This window comes from Gymnogyps californianus, chromosome 9 (assembly GCF_018139145.2).
Source record: "Gymnogyps californianus isolate 813 chromosome 9, ASM1813914v2, whole genome shotgun sequence".
Taxonomy (NCBI): Eukaryota; Metazoa; Chordata; class Aves; order Accipitriformes; family Cathartidae; genus Gymnogyps; species Gymnogyps californianus.
Genome location: NC_059479.1, coordinates 2,212,339 through 2,233,427, shown reverse-complemented (window position 1 = coordinate 2,233,427; position 21,089 = coordinate 2,212,339). Strand labels below are relative to the sequence as shown.

At 50.9% G+C, this 21,089-nt stretch overlaps 1 protein-coding gene across 1 annotated transcript; it reads right to left on the bottom strand.

Moving 5' to 3' along the window:
* Positions 1-14,057: 14,057 nt before the first annotated feature.
* Positions 14,058-19,561, bottom strand: TBX22 (T-box transcription factor 22). Its single transcript, XM_050901970.1, has 8 exons — positions 19,426-19,561; positions 19,167-19,296; positions 18,788-18,889; positions 18,346-18,520; positions 17,942-18,106; positions 17,733-17,797; positions 17,565-17,650; positions 14,058-14,668 (listed from the first exon to the last, which is right to left on the bottom strand). The coding sequence occupies exons 1-8, from the start codon at positions 19,559-19,561 to the stop codon at positions 14,058-14,060; spliced, it is 1,470 nt and encodes a 489-aa protein (XP_050757927.1).
* Positions 19,562-21,089: the final 1,528 nt, after the last annotated feature.

Below are 21,089 nucleotides of genomic sequence, written 5' to 3'. Positions count from 1 at the left end.
GTGGGTATTTGCAGAAAAGCACTGTGCAAAATAGACTTTTAACCAAGAAGCCGTCACCCTTCGCTTCTCTCTCTAATGCCTTCCCGAGGTTTCCAGGGGCCAGCTCATCTCTCAGCGATGAGAGTATGATACGTATGTCTTCTTGTAAACCCCGGCAGCACCGTTGATCTTCTATGTACGTCTGCGCAGGTTAAACAGGCACATTCAGCAAAGCTCGGTGTATGCGGTTTCAGTGAAGCCAAAGAGCTCTGGCCGCTGGGAGCAGCCTGGACAGCTTCCCGAAAGCTTGGCTCCAACAAAGCACTTACAACCCCGCTTACGCTTACATACAAAAATACAAATTATTTGGTGTCCTAGGACCCTAACGTATACGCGAGGAAGACAAAACCATTGTCTACTATTAGTTTTGCTGGTGTATTTTAAAAATGCTAGCTACAATCGGAAGAGATGTCACCAGGCCCACAGCAGGACAGGCGCTGCTGGCACAGCCCGTTGCCAGGACCGAGTCCCTGCTAGGGGACGGGAGACTTTAACGGAGCACACGTTGCACGTGTGGGTGTTCGCAGGAATTGTAAACCTGAAAGCATGTTTGCTCCAACGGGAGAAAGAGGTTCCTGCTGTCCTGAGCGCAGCAGACACGAAATAAGTCGCTTATCACATTTTACTGTGATAAATGGCATATTTTGTCACAAGGAGCCATGCTATTAAGCTAACTGCTCGGCAGATCTTAACACAGGCATTTCTACATAACCTTTTTGCATACTTTCTTTAGCACACTCATATCCTTTAGTATCTCACTGAAACACATGTTCAAGTCGAGATTAGCCCCTATGAAATGAAAATCGCTTGGGGTGCGGAGAGGGAAGTGGAATATTATTCTTTATCCTGAATTGAAATATTAGAAGCTGACTTCTGAATTATACTCGGGGGTTACCGAGCTATAATTGAGATTGAAATTGGTCCGCTATTTTTGGTACAGCCTGGAAAGCTCCGAGTCTTATTCCCATTTGTGCCGGTGGAAATCCCCACCCATCATCTCAAATTCTGCTCTGCCCGCACCTTCGGGGTGAAGAGTGCCTCCCCGGCTCCTTCCTCCCCAAAATAATGATAAATGACAGCTAGTCAAAATTGTAGCTGGCTGTTGCTCCTCGCCAAAGAGACGAGAGGCGGGCGAGAAGGGGCTTCTCCCCCGAAAGCTGATTGACAGGCGGGGTCAGGATGGGGAAAGCATTTGCTGGACCCTGTCAGATCACAGGGAGCTGCTGACAGCTCACGCCGCTGTTCGCTTCCTTCCCTCGCTGGCAAGATTTATGCCGCGATTCGGAGGGTGTTAAGGAAACTCTGCTTTGCTTAGAGCAGCCTGGAAAAAAACAACACCCCAAAATTGCAATGGGCTCCTCTAAATATAATTTTTTGTTCTGCAGGCGCTATCTAGAGGCTGGGTGGTTGGGTTTCTCTGGAGGAACAATTAGCGATGCTTCCTGACGCTTGGAAATATTAAATCAAAGTTGATGTGAGTTTGCATTCCTCAGGCCAGCGCCGTACAGCAGCAAACAACGTTTCTCAGCAGATGATTAGCAATCAGCTCGGAAATTTGCTTATTGACCGGGACAGGCGATATCGGGACATGCCTGGTGTGGGATGGCTCTCCTGCAGCTCCTGGGCTGGCCGCGGCAGGGGCATGCTACGAGGGGCTCTTGGTTTCTTGTCCAAGTGCAATTTAGAGAGTGCCAAAAGGACACGGACACCATGCACCGCCTCCTGGCTCTTCCAGAGCAGCAGAAATCCCCCGGGAATACACTCCATGGGTGTATCACATACAGTATGGTGCCTATATGCCGCGGTGGAAAGGACAGAAAAGCTGCCCGAAACAGATTAATCAGTGGATTAATGGCTAATGGGAGGTGCTGTCTTTGGGACTGTCCTGCCGGTAGCAGTAAGAATCAAACAAGAAGTTAATATTAAATGAATAACTCCCAGCAATCAGACTTCTTAATCTTCTACTAATTTGGTGCATTAAAAGCTCAAATAGTATGATATGTCAGGAAATGGCAACTTTACAGGGAAAAGGGGTAAAGCACGACAGGCAGCCAAAAAGCGGCTCAGCGCACCGATGGCACTGCTCCATCACCCCTCTCCGCGACCGGCCACCCCTGAACGGAGAGCGCTGAGCTCCTGCTCTCGCCTCCGACTCTGGGAAGAAAGGAAGAGCTGAGATCACAGAAAAAAAAACCTTTACTGCCTCAGTCTTGGATGCTTCTGTTAAAGTTATTGGCTTTCGGCCGTATCCTGGCCAGGCTGCAAATGCAAACCATCGGCCGTGCTCTGGGCAGGTCTGCCTTCACCCTGCCCTCACAGAAACCAAGGCAGGGTTTCTTCCAAACCCGCTCCAGGTGATTTATACTTCCACGCTGAAGGAAACGCCAACATCACTGTGGTTTAGCTCAGTTCTGCTCGCACTGGGCTTGATTGTGGGCAGTGCTGACCACCCGCAGCCCAGGAGCAGCCGTGGGGTGACACTTGCAAGGTGGGATGTCACCTCGGCCCGCGGTAGCTCTCATCTCTCCACGCTTGCAAGTGCGACGGGAAAAAATCCTGGAAAGATGGAGAGGAAGCAGGTCCTGCTTCTGCCTTCTGCTACAATCCTTCGGCGTCAAAATGGCTCAAAGCCAAGCCAAAAGGAGACAAAAAGGGCTGCGGCGAGGGGAAACGAGGTGGCGTGGGATTTCCCGGAGGAGCTCCTTGGTTTGGACCGGGAGCAAAGCAAAATACAAAGTGAGATTAACAAAACAAAACGAATGGAAAAAAGGGAAGGAAAAAAAAAAAGGCAAATGGTCTGTGATAACCCAGATCTCATTGTTAAATGTTATCGGGGTCTACAGGTTACTGGAAAAACAAAGGGGCCAGATGGCAGCCCCTCGCTGGAGCAGGGCTGTTTGCTAAGGGCTGCGGGCAGCAGCAGCCCCGGCGCTGCCCGGGAGGGAGCAAAATTCCTCCTTAAATCTCAATTCCAGATTTGGGAGCTCCCCACGAAGGTGCCCTGGCAGCACGATGGATTCTCCCGGCCTCCGCACGGAGCGACGAGGTGGGGAAGCCGCTCCGCTCCCCCTCGGCTTTCTCCGGTTTGTGCTTTTGATGCTATTCTTCTGATTGTTTTTTGAAACTAAAATTGCTCATGTGAGTGCTGGAAGCCAAAGGGAGCTAAGGTGCGAGCTGGCCCCGGCTGCTTTCAGCAGTCCTTGCTCTCACCTTGATGGTCATTCAAGACTATTATTTTTCTTGCAAAATGCCTCAAAATCCGTAGTGGTAAAGTACGTAAATCAGAGAAATATTCATCTCTGGGTTCCTGTGCCACAGAAGGTAAAAATCCTTTATGAAAAATCAATGCTGTAAGCTAAAATCAATGAACTTTAACTTCAAGCCTGTATTTCAAAACCAAAGAAAACTTCCTCTTGCTTTAACCCTCTAAACAAACAAATCAATTTTATCTTTTATTTGCTAGAACTGCGGATAACTCTCTCTCAATACCATCAGTGCAAAACAGTATCTTAATAATAAATTGTTTCCACTACTTCAGCGAAGAGGAGTGTTAGTAGGGTGGGATCGGGATGCTGAGAGGGAGGGAAGAGGGCACAGAGCTGGAAACAAAAGTGCGCTAAATTGACGGATAATAAATATCAACTAATTAGTGAAATAGTTGATGGCTTTAGTCATGCCAGTGAAGGCTGTTAACGAAGTGATGACACTATTGTGAAAACCAAACTGACAGGCAGAGCTGACCTGGTCCTAGAGAAGATGTTGAATCATTTTTTTCCATCATCTCAGGGGGGAATAGTGCTCAGTGCACCGTGGATGAAACAAAATGCTACCAAGGACGCTGAAGTGCTTTCTACATAATAACTTTAAAATACCAGAGCACAGGACCTGCATCCCAGCACAGAGCATGCCACGAGAGGATGCTGCTGAAGCCCCAGGAGGGAGGCCGGGTACATGGGTGCAGAAACCACGTGCCGTCCATGGGAAGAGGGTTTCTTCATCAATAAGGGTTTGGGGGTTTCGAGGGGGCTTGCTGCAACCTGCAGGGACCATCCGAGTGCCGGGACCTCCAGCCCCGTGGTGCCGGGGAAGGGGAGAGCAGCGCTCGCCGGCTGGGAGAGGAGGAGCGGGACAGCAGGGATGGGGATCCACCACCGGGACATGGTGGTGGTGGTGGCGGCATCCAGGGAGCAGCACGGGGGGGGGGAAAATCACATTGGTGTGCTGGGAGCATTGGAAACGCGCACAAATTAAGTACATGCTATTTCTTAACACTTTGGATGCGCTGACACGGTGCTCAGACTGCGCCGCGGGGCCATGGAGGGACACATGAAACAAATTACCAAATTGCGGCTCTGCCTCCCTCGTTTCCCCCCGGCTTCGCCCCGAGGCTCTCCGCATCCTGAAGATCGATTTGCAGACACATGTCAGCGAGTTGCCTCCGCGCAGCCCCGGCATTTCCCGGCGAAGCTGCCTGAGCGGCGTGTGTCTGCTGGGGGAGAGGTATCCCCTTGCAAGGAAAACACGGGGCAGGTGCACGTGTTGGGAATAGAGCCCTTCAGAATTAACAACCCGAAAGAATTTGATTTAGCTCAATTTATCGATCGGTGCAAACAAGCAAAAAGTATGTCGAGTTGAGATGATTAAATGCGATGGGGTCTCTTTTTTTTTTTTTTTTTTTTTGAACGCGGTAAAAAATACCAAAGGCATGACCGAAGAATTAATATGCAGCTTATAAACACGCTGCGGGGAAAAGTCAAGGGGAAGCAAACAAGACCCAAAATAGATTTATCTCCAAATGTCCCGTGAAGCCAAGGAATCCGCTGATATAAACACAGGAATTGAAACTGGCCACATGAAACAAAGCTCCGCTTTCAGTGGCACCTGGGGATGGTGAGATGGAAGTAATTCCTCTTTAATGAAGATATTGTTATGTGTCTGAGGCTTTCGGCGGAGCAGCAATCTCCGCTGCCTGGGAAAAGCGGGGATTAAGTTACAGGCCGGCTCTGCTGGAGGAGAAACCCCCTGTTCTAAGGAAAACCTTAGCTGGCGTTATCTGTTTAATGTGTTGCACGCCATTTGTGGCATAAACATTTCCAGTTCATTTTAATTTCATATCGTAGGAGAATAATAAAGACAGCGGGGTTATTGGTCGCAGCTGCGTGAATGTGGCAAATGTAACTTGAAGAATTATTCTGTCAAAGAGACAGAGCCAGATATTATTGTTTTTTCCCTTACAGTCCTGCCAGCAGTTAAATAGGAGATTTTATTAAAAATATTCGTGTAATTAAAATCTATAGCCTTGGAAGCCTTTATAGGAACTGGAGTTAAACCAAAATAACACATTTACGTTCAGATGTTGTAGGTTTGTAACAATATGACGCTGCCTTCGGTTAATAAAGCAAAAAAAGAAGGTTTTTTAACTTAAGCCTTACGTTTTAAAATGTAGGTAGCTTTGAAACGTGCAGTGATTGATATAGCTTAAAAGGACAACCTTTCTAGGAAACATTAAATTTGGTTATAGAAATTCATTAGTTATGATCGGGGCGACTGGTGTTTCCTGAGAGGGAGAAATGGGTTTTATTCAGCACACGTGTAGTTTTAACAACCAGCGCCCGGGTTTTCAGCCGTTGTCCATCAGCGTGATGGATCGTCCTTCCCTTCTCTCACTTCCCAAACCCCAACCCCGGCTGGAACGGAGAATTTTCCCGAAGCGAAGGAAATACCCCTGGCGAAAAGCAGACCCAACAGCCACCCAGAGCCGTTTCTTTTTTCTGCTTTTTTTCCCCCCTTCTTTTTCTCAAAGCTTTGTCCAGTAATAAACAACTGTTTCAATCTGCTGTGCTGATCAAAAGAAATGTTTTAATCAGTCCCAGGCAAAATATCATGCTATTATGTTATCACTGGAGCAAATCATCAAAAATACAAAACAAAAATATCAGTTTAATACGCTCCAGATCAGGAATGTCTTGAAGAAACTTGCCTTCCTCGCAGGTGTGTCCTATTTTAAGAAAAAAAAAAAGAAGAATTAAAGCGCGGGGGCTGGTGCTGGGGCGAGCGGGGCTGTCAGGGCAGAAACGCCGAGATCAAAACTGACCAAGCCCAATTACTGCAAATAAACCACTCGAAACGCTTTCCCCTATCCCAGGGATGCTTTGATTAATTTTTTTTAAACTGGTAAATTATCTGAAAATCGCTTATCTGTGTTTTCACCTGCTGCCAAGCACATCCACGGGGAGAGCTGCGGGGACACCGACCCGGTCCCTGCTACCTCCAAATCGTGGCTCTGGCCGGTGAGGGATGCATCCCCAAGGAGACCCAGAAGCTTCCAAATTTTGGAGACAATTTTCCCACCGGGAGCCTGAGCAGGGTCTGGATCCGACACGGGGCGATGGGAGCCGTCAGCGGATGCAGGAGCATCCCTGCCCCGCGAGCCTGATGCGTGACGGCTAGCAGAGGTACTCGCCATCGCCTCCGAAAAATTTCGGCTTGAGCAGAGCTGGATCTCATTTCCATCCTCTGCTCTGTTCTGTGTCCAGGAGACCTACCCAGTGAAATTCCTCCTTTTTATGGCCCATGACTCCAGCTGCGCGAATGATACTGGAAAACAATTTAAAAATAAGTGATCTTTCGGTCATTTGGGAAGCTGAAGTTTGGAGCAGGGTGTTGCAGCTGTCTCACCAGCCAGACCCGGCAACCACGCTCCTCGGATCAGCAGTTCATAGGATGCGTTCTCAGATGGACCTTTCATACACGTTGGATTGAAGAAATCCTGACTCTCCGTAAGGTCTTCAAAGCGGTGAGAGGAGCCGGTCAAAAGGGGAGAGGTCCGCACTGGCACGCGCGGCTCTCGAACACCGCCCAGACCCATTTGAACAAAAACCATCTCAGAAAGTGGGGACGTCGGCCTGGGAAGGAGGAGCGGCAGTGGGGATGAAGCACCCAGACCTGGCCAGATCCAGCTGAGCTCTTCCCTGTCCTCTCCTTGACATCCCTTGCCTCAAAAGCTTCTCATTTGCGACTCCAACGTCCAACAGGACAAGCGTCAGCACCTTCAAAGCACGAAGGCTTTTGAAATGTTGGGTTTCGTTTCAGTTGGAAACGAAGTTTGGGGCTTCGCTTTACTTTGATTTGGTTTAATCTCAAAAATCTCCAGGAAACAGAGTTATATTTCTTCTACCAGTCTGAATTCTCATATTCTGGTAGTATTGAGAAGCAAAGCAAAGGGGGCTGATGTTATCCGTTAGAATAGCCCAGATAGATAGAGACATTATCTTGCTGTTATGAAAGCCAAAGGCCGAATTCATATTTATTTGAGCTGCAGCAGAATCTGGCTTATATCCTGGACATTACAACATATTGTTTCAATCTATATTTTTATTAGCAATATTGATAATGTTAGAAGAAATACGATACAGGAAATAGCTTATCAACTCCGATTAATTTTACGGTAAGACTTTTAATGACGATAAAAGAAGAATTCGGCAGAGGGCTGAAGCTAAAAGTGCTGTTGGTAAATGGAGACATGCAGTACCTGCACGTCCTGAGCGGGGCAGCTGGATAGTCAACACGGGTTATACTCATTGGAAGAAAAATTGTTGGTAACCAATTTTTTTTAAAGACCATTCGTTCTTCACTTTAGGTTTATTAACACTTTCATACGTAATAATTCACTGCAAGATGGTAGAAATGAAAATATTTGTGTAAAGCTAAATTAAATCTGTTTGTTGTGCACAGGCAGTGGTGCCTGTAGCTCACGCTCCTGCTTTTAAAGCCCCGGGCAAATATCCATAGGGAAAGACATGTGAAACGCTCTCGTTGCAGGGAGAAAACCCCTAATTCCAGCCCCTAAACCTCAAATCCTGCGAGAGGATGGGCTCTTACCTGACCCACCTGAAGGCGCCTGTGGGACGGGGAGGTTCGCCTTCGAGCGGCCCTGCAGCTTTGGGGCGCGCAGGAGCTCTCCGAGCTGCCAGCCTTCCCTCCTTGTGCTCCCTCGTTTGATATTAATTCTTAGTTTTATTACTGTATTACTCTATTATGAACAGTTTAGCACTTGAAATGTTGCGCTGTATCTGGATTTATGCTTTTTTTTTTTTTTTTTAAGGTTTAAAATGGCAGTCTGCATGGAGGGCATCGTGGTGCCGGTTGAGGATAACCCCGTCCAGCCTCCTGGATCGCTCCATTTTGTCCTGGTAACACCCATGAAACACAATCCCACCCACAAAATTTACCAAACTGCCCTAAATATACAGGGCTTTTTCTGCAGCGCATTTAGCATCCCATCAAAAACAGAGCCTCCAAGGTGTTTAAAGTAACATACGATGGAAGATAACGGTTAAAAGCTTGGGGTGAGGCGGGCACAGCCAGCGCGGCATCCGACTGTGCCAACAGATATCACGGTCCTTCCCACAGCGATGCCCACGGGTGTTTAATATCACGTATTCAAAACCTTCCTGGCGAGTGCAACAGCAGTGAGCATCTTCTCCCAAACCTGAATAAAAAAAAAGGGTATTTCTGCTGGTTTCAGGCTGCAGGTCCGTGGTGAAGGGATACAGCAACTCACACCGACGGACCGGCAGCCGGCGCAGAAGGCAGCATCCATCCCCGGAGCATCATCTGAGTAATAACAAGAGTAACTCTAAGTAACCATGCGAGTCCATTATTGTTTTCCTCTGTTTGGAGCTGAGGCCCCGTTTTATTTGCAGGCCTGACTGGAAGCAGATGGACCTGTCAGGGCTGGCTGAGGCAGGTGAGCCCAACGGGGCCGATGAGCTGCTAAGTGCTCCCAGCTGCCGGGCAGGGCCCGGAGGAAATTGTTGGAGCTGGGACCCAGCTCAGAGATGAGGTCTGGAGCCAGCGCCAAGAAGGAAAATGTGAATTTCTCCAAAAAGCCGTTCTCTCAAAACCTGAAAGGGCAAGGCTTTTAAAATAAGAGAAAATATCTGAAAACCTCTTTAGTGCATCTAATACATCTGCAGACTTCAGAGAACTGGAAGCCATCCTGAGCCCCTGCCCCTGTCTCTGGTTTTGTTCAGGGTCTGCCTCCTTAGACAGCAAATATTATTTTTCCTGGGGGTTCTCCCTTATCGCTGGTGTTTTCCTCTCCAGAAAGGTCTTGAATTTTACTTGCTGGTTTGTGTCATTTGATTTATAAGCTCAAGGGGTCCTTCACAAAACCTGGACTACTTCTTGTACTTAATTGCTACAATAAACTTAAAACTTGGTGCTTTAGGATAAGCAATCTGGGAGGAAATTGTTTGATGTATGGAAGCAGAGGGTAGGTCCTTCTTGTGAATGTCACCAAAGGGACACAGAGGAGAAGCGGGTTTATAAATAACTACGGAATTCAGAAACGACACGAGCTCGGTGAGAGCAGAGCTCTATTAAGCATGAACAGCTTGCACTGCAGTACCCAACATCTGCGAAAGTCCTTGCAGCCAGTATAATTCCCAACAGCCTCGACTGCTGCGCCCAGGCTGTCTGACACCGGCTTTAACTCCGCCGGGGCCGGGAGGCTGCGATTTGCACAGGCACAGCCGAGCACCGAAAGGGGTGCCCAGGGCTTGCATCCTAAAATGCAAATCGATGGGGGAAAGAAAAGGTGATCAACAAGTCGCAAGCTTTTCTTCACGTTGCGAGGAAGGCGTTTTTTCTTTTCCTCTGCAAAATTACATTATCAAAAATATCTCTTTACATTTTAAAAGCCCTTTTTTCCAGCAGTCCGTGGCTGCGGCGTCAGTGGAGCGCAGAGGCTGCTGAGCCGGCGGGGTTGTGGATGGGGCTGCTGCAGTGGCCAGGCGACGCCGTGGCCGCCTGCCATGGCTCCGGTGCCGCCGAGTGACATGGCGATAAAGAAAATCATGAAATGTGTTCAGTGTGTAAACGCCAAGGAACGAGGTATCACTTGCCGCACTGCGAAGTGGGGCTCCAGCCATCGCGCGCTCGTAGCACAGCCCCGGGAGGAGTCGGGGGACGCATCCCCCTGCACCCGGTACCCAAAATACATCCAGGGGCCAGGAGAGCTGCCGCGGTGCCGGCGATTTTAAAATTATGCCTTCAGATGCTGTACCTCTTACTTAGCTTTCTGAGCCATGTTTTAAAAGTCACTGCAAATTTTGTGTGTTCTAGGAGACAAACGGACGCACAAAACTAAGAAGAAAGGACACGTAAATATTGCGGAGTCATCTGTTTCCAATAGCGTGTGTTTACATATTAACGTGCAATACAAATTTGTAAACATGAGCATTTGAAACTTTTGTAGGAACTGATACCGGCCTTTTCCCTTTCTGCAGCTTTATTGGAACAGCATGTCCCTCCTGGCCCCAGCCACACATGTACGTCCTTGCCATACTGGATGCATTTCAAATGTTCTGGGTGCTTATTTGTTCTGGTCTATCTTGCTATCCAATCCTCGTTTGTTTTGCATAATTGTGATACAAATTATCATCTAATTACAGACCAAACCTCAGAAGATCAAATGTAAACCAAGGCACTGCGATCAGAAAAAGCTACATCCGACGCTCCCGCTACAGGTTTGGCTTCTCCAATAGCTGTATTAAATTTGAGTGAAACGGGATAGTAAAGTGCACTTTGATTAAAAACATTATCGCTGGGGGGTTTTTTGTCTCCTTGATTTTTAAATCAACCTCCTGGTGTCTGAGCACCGAGCCCGTCCCACGTCCCAGTGTCGAGTACGGACGCAGCGCCCTTGGTACGGCCAGTTTTATTTGCCGAGTGCTGTACATGGGATCAGAAATTCCCGAGTAACTTCAAACTCCTCTTGGGAAAGGTCAAACGACCAATACCTAAGATTGTTCAGAAAGTTTCATCTTTAAAAAAACCTTTTATTATTTTCTCTCTCTTGCCATTTAAAAATAGCACCATAATGCTGGGTTTATGTTTGTATTCACCCACTAAGCCTGAAGAACTCTGAACTTTTGCAATTGCCACGGGTTTTCGAATAATGTTAATGGGAGGAAGTACAAAGCAGCGTGTAACATATTTGCATTTACAGGCGCGTGGTCCCGCTTGAAATATTGACCTCGATTCCCCCAGTTTCACATTTAATAACTAATGATTTATTATACTGACTTACTCTCTCGAGTTCTGCCACTCGCCTCCCACCAGCAGCCGCTTTACAAAGCGCTCCTAGAAAGTAGCGTGCAGGTCATCCACTATTTTGGGCACAGGTTTTCTCATAATAAGCAGAACCACCTACGTTATAGTGTGAGCGATTCAGCTGAATTACCGTTGTGGCTATGGAAAATACGCCCGTGCCGGGATGGTCGGGAAACCTTGGCCGGGTCTGAGGTGACCACGGGGCCATCAGGACAGAAAGCTATGACTGTTTGGTTTTGTAAAGAACTACTAACATCTTTTTTACTCTTTACAGTGATTTTTGAAAGGATAAATTCAGGAGATAAATGCAAAGGAAATAAATAGAAAGTAACCTCAAATAACCCAGGTCTGACAGTGTCTCTCGTGCCATGCTGACCTCTCAGACAGAGCAAATTGGTATTTCTACGTCTGCCTCACCCACGCTGATGAGCACTGCGTCCTCCCCGGAGCTCGGTGCCAGCACCCAAGGGACACAGGTGCCGGTGTCACGCATCCCTTGCAGGGACCAGGCTCCGGGTTTGTTTTCCATGTGGCTGTGATCGGGGAGGGTGGCAAAACCGGGCTCCTACAGGACCAGGCGCATCGAAACCCAACCCAATTCCGCTGGCATTAGCTGAGCAAGCGCTGTTGGAGCGTATCACCCGAATGCTGGCTTTGTAGTTTCATGCCAAAAGGCACAGAATAAACAGGCAGCTCTGGGAAGCCCCATGCCCGATCGCAAACATGCTCCGAGTAGGAACGAGGTGGGTCCCGTCAAAGAGAGCATTTGCTCAGCTGTAGTAGATGGAATTTATCTGACCCCAATTTAAATATCTGTCGCTGTGAAATTGTCCGTCCTGAAAATAGCTGTTCTAGTCATTACCAGTCACATTTTTAACTAGACAAACACTGATTTGTTGGATCACCAGCTCATAGCCAGCAACCCTGGAATATCTTATGCAACCGCAAATATTTGGAAAATTGGAAGTTACCCATTGCATCCACCCACGGATCCGTGACTGATCTGGAAGAGCCTTCCAGCTCCCCAAAAGTATAACCACATGTGGGGGCCGGTACTCGGGCACTCGGCCCACGGGGAGCAGAGATCCGCAGCGCTTTGCAGAGCCCGTCCCAGCACCGGCAGTGGGCTCGCCCACGGGAACTCGGCCACCGCCGATGATGAGGGATGGCTTGGAAATAAGGACTCCCGAATGAAAAAAAAAAAGTTTCTTTCTTTTTTTAATAAAAATAGTGAGATAAACTGCTAAGAAACAGCACGAGAAAGCAGGCTTGTTCATTTTTACAGTTGTACAGACCATTTAGCAAGGCAAGCACGGCCCACCGTTTCATACTGGTATCGCTGGGGGCTCTGTGAACGCTCAAAGCAGGTAAATTAGGGAAACCAATGTTGCCTGATTTTTAGCAAAGTCTCATGAAAGTAAAAGTGTGACTTTTTGTTATTTTAACAGCTTTTGACGTTGCTTGTTCTGTTCTTAATTTCTTGTCTGTTACAGATGAAAATAAAACCAAAACTCTGACAGCAATTTTGATTCTTAAACCTGCGCTTAATCCCTATATAGTGCTGCGTTATGTTTGTAAATACAGGATTCTCTTATCTTAATCCCAAAATGCGGCCAGTCCCCGTCAAGCATTATTTTCAAATCTCTCTCATATATCAAGTAATAAATTTGGCTTCAGGTAGGGACTGAGCATCGATCAAATAAAGAATAAAACCTGTGCCCCAATTTATTGTGAGTTATATTGTGCTCTTGGGAGCTAGAGGTTATTTACAGGAATAACAAGAATATCCACAGGTTATAATAAAACAAACAGGACTTTTGGAAGGAGTTGAAAATCTCATGTTTCGGGGCCCGTAGAGTTGTAACTCCCCGGAAAGGATCCGCGTTCTCCACGGGACCGAGCCAGGAGCATCCCTGCCCCTTCCCTCGGGCACAGGCTGGCGGATGCGATCCCAGGTGGATCTGCTGTGTCCCCCGGGGCTGAAAGTGCTGGGGAGGAGGAGTGTCCTGCAGGGCTCCCAGAGGTGCTTCATCCCACACAGCTCTCGGAGGTGTACCCCCCATGGACCCCCAGCAAGGATCCGTCTCACCATGGGGGGGACGTGTGACCCCCCCATCCCCTGTTCCTTCCCACCGCGCAGTCAGTGCTGGTTCTGCTCTGCACTACCAGCTCCCGGAGATCTGCAGAAGCAGGAGCATGGAGAAGAGGGCTCTTGGGGCACCCCTGCATCAGGCTCCACTTTCTCATCCCCACGAGGTAGGAACACATCCATCTTTCAGCCTGTCTTTCTCTACCTCGGCAGCAGATACTTGGATTTATGTCCCCACTCTGGTAACGGAGTCATCTGGGTCCTGGAGAACAAGGCACTTCCGTGTCTTTAACTAGGACCCATTAAAGCCAAGGGAACTTGAGAACACGCTCGAGCACTTGGCCCAAGTCAAGTCAGCTCCTTTGCTGACTCAAGGTCTCGAATAGTCCGTTTGAAATTAGTGGAAAAACTCAAGTGGGGTGAGCAGAAGCTCACTAGGGCTTTGAGCTAACTGAAGGCAAGCTAGATAGTTTCAGGAAAACACGTTTGCAGAAATGTATACGTCTACGTTCCCACTTCAGAGTGCAAATATTAAAAAGGTGACTGTATAGTTTGCTCTTAACCTACAACCATGACATAAATATTACCAAAAGGTATCACCTTGCTGTGGATCATCTCAGACCCTCCACGCTCCCAGATCCTCCACCCTCCCAACAACACCACGCGTTCGCCCACAAAAAAAGTTAAATGCCTAGACATACCGCTCCTGTACCATGCAGTATTTCATAGTCGATAACTAGCAAGCCCTTGGGTATGAAGGAAGGAAAGGCTTGCTTTACATACCAATGCTTAGAAATATTACATAATTCCACTAAAGGCAATGGTTAATTGTCGGGTGCCAGTTAGAGTGATTACATCTGCCATCTCTCAAAGAAGCCGGAATGCTGTCACTCACTTTGAAATGGCTTGCTGCATTCATCAGTCTAGATGGCACAGAGAAGTTATAACCATACAAGCCATATGGAGGATGTAAAGAACAATTAAGTGCTTCCCGAGCAATGGGACTTGATGGGAAAATGTTTCCAGATGCATGTAATCCATACAGCATTTGACTAGCAGGATTGGGTACTTGTAGACATTGCCCGTTTAAGTCTTCAGCTTTGGCGTTTTTCAGGTTGGTTATGCCGACGGAAGATAGTTTTGGCATATCCACCATGAAGTGGGGTAAAAGATGCGGGCTGGCGCCTCCCAGTTTTTCGTGGCTTGGAAAGATGAGAGACTGTTGTCTTAAGAAGCTCGTAGGACAAATCTTGTAGTAGAGGGGCACGCTGAGGTTGTGTAGGTAGGTCTCGGGGCACGACACGCCGATGTTGCTCGCCGACAAGTGAAACGTAGGAGGTGAGCACGATGGAGAGAGCAGGGGGTTGAGAGGAGAGGGCGTCCCGCCGCTGGAGGTCACTGGCGAAGAACTGGAGCTCCCACCTGAAAACGAAAACAGAAATCGTCCAGGCTGGGCTAGCTGATGTTCACAGCCGAGGAACCCTTGGAGGACTCCTGCTCCCACTCCACATCTCCCTGCTGCCGGTGTCCATCCAAGCACAAACCCGCTCCAAAAATCAGGTCCTGGAAAATGGGACGATCTGTCCATAAATTATGTGGTGTTGTTACTTGGCACTTGTCTAAGAACAATATTCAGGCATGTCTAATCCCATTCATTTGACCGGGACAACTGTGAAGTGCAGCTCCACACTCACAGGTACCTGCCAGGTCTGTGCCTTGCTGTGCGACCGATAACCTTCTCCTGTTAGACGTACACCATTGCTATTTTAGGTTCCCTATTTTTCGTGCAAATCACAGGCAGCTTTTTCCCCTTGTATATAAGAACAAAAAAATGTATTCAGCCTGATGGAGAATTTTTTTGTACCTTCCTGCTCACAGGAATTGACTAATTTTACTTGGCTTCCCACGCAATTTGAAACATACCCTTGAATCCTAGAGGTGTCTCCAGAAACTTCAAATGCACATGTCATTTTAACATTCTCCTTTCTGAAATGAATCAATGAACACTTTCATAATTTTGTAGAAAAGCGACACCGGCTCGCTTCACACGTGTGAGCGCTGCCGAGGCCGCTGGTGTATAACATCACTGTTCAGCACCGGCTCGCCGCTCCTCCGGAGCAACATCAAGAGCACAAACTAAGAGGCGGCGGCTGCTCCGGCATGGGAATGGTGCTCTGGAGCGGCCAGCCCTGGTGCTAAACAGATGCGGGTTTCATCTAACGCCATTTAAGAGCCGTATGTCTCTGCTGCACATTCATTACCACATTCTTCCAGAGGGGTTTTTTTTCCCCCCCTTTATTTTCATTTCTTACCAAAGTCACTGGGAAAGGAAGGAAGGGAATGTGGATCCATTTTTCCTATGTGCTTTTCTCTATTTACATTTAATTCCAAGTGGTATACTGTCTGGATGTGATCTGGTCAGACTTTACATGCACTCAGCAACGCAGGATCGACTGCATAACCGAGCCGTATCTGCTTGGTGTATCAAGCCTTAAAAAAACACAAAGATTTCGGACGCGGTGCAAATTAATTTTGCAACCTCCCAGCAAGCAAAGTGTCTCACAGGTTGGGTAAGGCGCAGGCGGCACCTAGTCGCAATAATCCGGGACTGTTTTACGGCTCCAACGTCTCACCCTTCCCCGCTGATGTCAGCGGCTGTTTCAGTCCTGACATCAGCAGGAGTGGATGCAGGGCAGGGATCCGGTCCTCTCCCGATGCACACGTCCTGACGTCCTCCCAGGACTCAGGGATTTTTAGTCATGTAAAATGACGTGATTGAGCCGATATTTGTGAGTGCGAGGCAGCGAATGAATCCCTATGCAGCTAGCTGCAGCAGAGCAAACGAGTGTTAGTATTCGCTTCGAGGTATCCTAAGCAATAACAGCGCGCAACTCCCAGTACAAGTTTGGGACCGGGGATCACGATGGGGAGGACAGAGCAGCTCAAAGAGCAGATTCTTTCTGCCATCTCTATTAGGCTTAAAAATCGCAAGTTTATGGCCAATTCTTTCCTCGGCATATTGTTCATGCTTTCTTTTAATTTACCTTCTGGTTTGGGGGCTTCGGGATTTCTATTTTTCAGCTTTTCTTCAGAAATACAGTTTTATTATTAGTGGAACTGGAGATTTTGTTATATTTACATCAGTCCAGGAAATTAACTCTGAAGAAAAATACCAATTGCATTAAGACTAGCAAAAAAATCCCCAGAGGCCCTAATATTTTAGCATCCGTACAATAATCAAGGCAGTTGCTGTTCTCGCATTCCCCACTGCAGCCCATCCATCAGCTCCTCTCCTCAGCACTGCATCACAGCCTGCAAAACGGGTTCAAAAGGCGCTTTTTGCATAAAGTCTTTTCTAAATCAAAAATAAATAAATAAATTTAGTTCTCTTTACAAACTGATAAACCTCTTAATTTCTCCCGAGTCTGATTTTTTATGTCTCCACATCTCTGCGCCCGTACAGCATGAATTTTTGCTGTGATTTTTGCAGTGTTTCCCTGCAGAGACAGGAATGATTTGGTGTGCCCCGATACTCTGAAGAGATCCTAACATAAATGAGAGTTGAACTGGCGACTTTAAACCCAAACTGGGGCGCTCCAGCATGCAAATGCTCCGTTCGTTTTTTCCTTCGGCGCTATGAACAATTAGTTTTCAAATACTACTTCCAAAAGCCGTTTTTCTGGCAAAGGGCTGTAAGATACCGATGTGCCCTTGTCGGGTGGAGGGAGATCGTTTTCCCTGAAAAACTTTTCCCTCTTCCCTGCATTTCTGCGGAGTTAACGGACTGTGGGACTGCTACACCCGAAATAGCAGACAATTTTATTTTCTGTTGCAGAATGCATTTGTTCGCACAGAAGCAGCCGGCTGCAGAAGACACCGGCGGTCACCATTACCGCGTTTTTAGCTAAAATTCTCAAACGGGTTGGAAACAATTAGTGTAACAGGATCAAAGCCGTAACAACCCGCCTCTCAATTAGCCTCCTGCATACTCAGATATTTTTCCCTGCGCATCTAAACCTGATTTCTGCCAGGTGATGAAGGCAGACCGCGCTGTTACCCTTCTCCTCCCGGGGCGAGCGCTCTGCTCCTCGAATCGATTTTAACGGGAGTTTTCGCCGAAAACACGTGGAATTGGCTTCCCCAAAACGTTACGTTGGCCGCCGGGACGTTTTCTGGACCCATCTCATTATCTTAATGGTTTAAGACACCCCCCCCCCCCCGACGCGCCCCCGCGGAGACCTGCGGGCGTGCGGCCGCGGCGCAGCCCCGAGGCCGCGGGGAGAGGCGGGGTAAGAAAAAGGCAGCAAACGGGACTTACCCTGGCTGTCTGCGCCGAAAGCCTTGAAGTCCAGGGCGAGGGGGGGCCGCCACGGGTAGGTCTCTAGGAGCCCGTCCAGGACCCCCCTGCGGGGCGAGACCGGGCTGAGCGCCGCGGCGGGGCCGGCGGGCGCGACGGGGCGGGCGGCGGGGCGGCCCCGGCCCTTACCTGTTCCTCCCGGGATCCCGAAAACCTTTGGCGAAGGGATTCCTGTCGATCTTCAGCTTCGTGATCTGGCGGGGGGGGCGAAAGGCGTCGTTGGGGCGCGGGGCGGGCCGGGACCGGTCGCCGCGGCCGTCGGGGTTCTCCATCCCCCCGGCCCCCCGGTACCGTCGGGGTTCTCCATCCTCCCCCCCCCCCCGGCCTGTCCCCGGTACCTGCTGGTTTTGGTAGGCCGTCACGGTGGTGAACTCGGTCTCCTGGAAGGAGAAGGTCTGCACCCCCTCGGCCGGCAGCGACTGGATCTGCGCTAGATCGAAGCGGGAGTCCTGGGCGATAACGTGGACGCGGGGCTTGTACTTGTGCATGGACTGCAGGATGATCTGTGCGGGGGGGAGAGGCAGGCTGAGCCCCCCCGATCTGTGCGGGGGGGAGAGGCAGGCTGAGCCCCCCGAGAGGGAGAAGGGCAGCAGGAAAACCCGATGCAAGACACGGGTGGCACCCAGCCCTCAGTCCCGGGGCAAGAGGGACCGGCCCGCCGCACTGTCGGCGCTGCCCCTCCCCGGGGTGATGCTCTGCCCCCCCCCCCCGACCCCCCCCGGCGGGGCTGCCCCACACCTACGTGTCCCTTGTCGTCCATCTCGTTGTTGGTGAGCTTCACCCGGTCGAAGCTGATGATTTGCCTCATCCAGGTCTCCCCCGAGCAGGGGGAGTCGGGGTGGATGTAGAGCCGCGGGGTGATGCAGGAGTGGTCCGTGTTCCCCGCCACCATCCACTGCGAGCTGTGATAGACGTACCTGGCCCGGGCCGGGCCGCGGTCAGGCGGCGGAGAGCCCTTCCCCGACCTGCCCGCCCACGCACACCTATAGACTCTATACGTGCATGCCAGCCCCGGCAGTTCCCCCGCGCCGCACGCCTGTGCAACCCCTATTTCACATCGGCGCACCGCAGGCAGATGGGGCCGATCAGCCCGCAGGCTGCAAACGCTCAGCCTAAGAGGGATCCCGCGTGGATGTGGGGGTGTGCGTGGGGTGTGGGGGTGCCCGCCGGTCCCCCTCCCGTACCTGTATCTTTTGGAGTCCACCGGGACGACGTCGATGGCGATGTAGTACTGCTTCAGCGGCTCCAGCCCCTTCACCTTCACCCTGACCGACGGGAACATCCTCCTGCGGGCAGAGGGGAAGGTCCTGAGCGAGCGCTGCCGCTTAAGCGGCGAAAAGGGGTTGGAAAAACTAAACGGGCGTCGGGAGAAAAAACAACTCAAACTCAACAAAAATAGCGGAAAAAACCGCCAACAAAGAAAAACACCCCCCCAACCAAAAAAAAAAAAAAAAAAAGGAAAAAACCGCGATGAAAAAGAAAAGAAAAAACCGAGCGAGGGGGCAAAGGAGCAGCCGGAGCGGGGAAGGGAGGGGGGCAGCGGAGCGGCGGGGCGGCCGGTACCTGCCGGCCTTGGTGATGATCATCTCGGTGCCGATCTCATGAAACCTCCTCCAGAGCTCGGAGCCCTGCAGCTCCACCTGCACCCCGGCCCCCGCCTCCCGGCTCTCGGCACCGGCCTTGGGCCGCTTGTCTGCGGGGAAGAGAAACGGGAGAGGGGGGCTCGGGAGGCTGCCGGGGGTAAGGGATGGGGAGGGGGGGGGCGGCCCCTCGCCCCGCCGCCGCCCCGGGTCCCCCTCCGGGCGGCCCCGCCGTTACCAACCCGGCTCCGGTGCTCTGCGGTTCTGCCTGCAGCCGGCTCCGATCTCTTCTTCGCGACCATCCGGCACCTTCCTCTTGGCCGAGCGTCCCACCAGGGCTTCCACCGAGAAGGCGTGAGCCCGGGAGCTGAGCGCCATCCCCCCCGGACCGGGGGTCCCCCCGGGTGGCAGCGGGGCTCAAGCGGGCGGCGGGGCTCCCGGCGGCGGCGGCTCCATCCCGGCCGGTACCCAACGACCCTCGCCCGGCCGCCGCACGGCTCCCGTCGGGGGGCAGCGGCCACGGCGAGATCCTCTTGCATCCAACTGAGTCAATAGACGGCTGCAGCCTCCACTGTTTGTTTTGGAAACTGGTGGGAGCATAAGAAACATTGAGTGACATTTCATAGGAGTAACGGGGGGGCGGGGGGGGGGGAGAGGGGGAGGGAGGGGAGAGCGGGCGGCGGAGGGGAAGAGCGGGGGAAGAGGAGCCGGCCCCGTCTAGGATCAATAAAAGAGTTACTGTTCTCCATTAAATTGTAAAACTCAAAGAAATTTGACATAATTGCACACTAGGGGCCACTTTTCCAACAAAAGTGCAAATAACGTTTAACCAGAACCAGCACAAAAAGAAAAAAAAAAGGGGGGGGGGGAGAAAAAGGGAAAAAAAAGGGGAATAAAGGAGAGGGAGAGCCGAGCCTGGGTTGGCCGCCCCGGCGAGCTCCAGGCCTGGGAGCGGCGGGGCTTTGCCCAAGCCGGGCTGCCCCGACGGGCCGGTCACACGCGGCCCCCCCCGGTGTCCCCGGCGCGACAGACCGCGGTGTCACCCCCGGGCTGTGTGACAGCGCCGGACAGGGATTCCGGCTCGTCTCCCGGCTTGGGGTTGATTTTTGCTTCTTTGTTTGTTTGTTGGGGTTTTTTGCTGTTTGGTTTTTTGTTTTTTGTTTTGTTTTTTTTTTTTTAAAGGCAGCACACCCGCCCCCGCCCGCCCGCTCTGGCATCACCCCCTGGGTGTTTCCACGGCTCCGCTTCAAAGCGCGGCCCCGCAGCGGCAGCTGCGCTGAATTAGGGGCAGAAATCCCAGTTTTCCACTCGGGCAGTTCCTGGGAACCCCTGCGCGGCCGGGCAGGGCCGAGGCTGGGGCCGGGGGGGGGGGTCTGGGCTGGGGGGGGGGGTGCTCCGGCCGGGACCTGCAGGTGCGCAAGGAAAGGGCTGCGCCGGATTTGCGCGGCGATTTTCGCCCCCCCCCCGCAGGACCTCTCCGTCCTGCAAAGGCTTGAACGCACCGCGTTGATTTATTTTCCATCCGGGCGCCCTCCCCAGAGCCGGCAGCAAAGGGGATTCCGGGGCTCAGTCTTTTTTTTGGAGGGGGGAAAGCGGTGGTATTCACGCTGAGCAGGGTGGGCGTCCGCCTCCCCCGCCCATCCTCTGCGCACCCCTTGCCCCGCTGCCTTTCCCTGCACCGGGGAGGTCAGCTAGGATAGATGAGCCTTAACGGAAAAAAAACGTGGAAAGGGATAAAATTCACAGGCCAGCTGAGAAAGCAGGTTGGGGGGGGGGGGTGCGGGAGGTGCCGCAGGGCACCGCGGCTTCGGGGCGGGCAGGGGACAGGGTGCAGAGCTCCCTGTCCCGCTTCCAAGTGCTCCCGGAGTCTCAGGGGAGCACTGATTTATTCAAATGTTTCACTTTT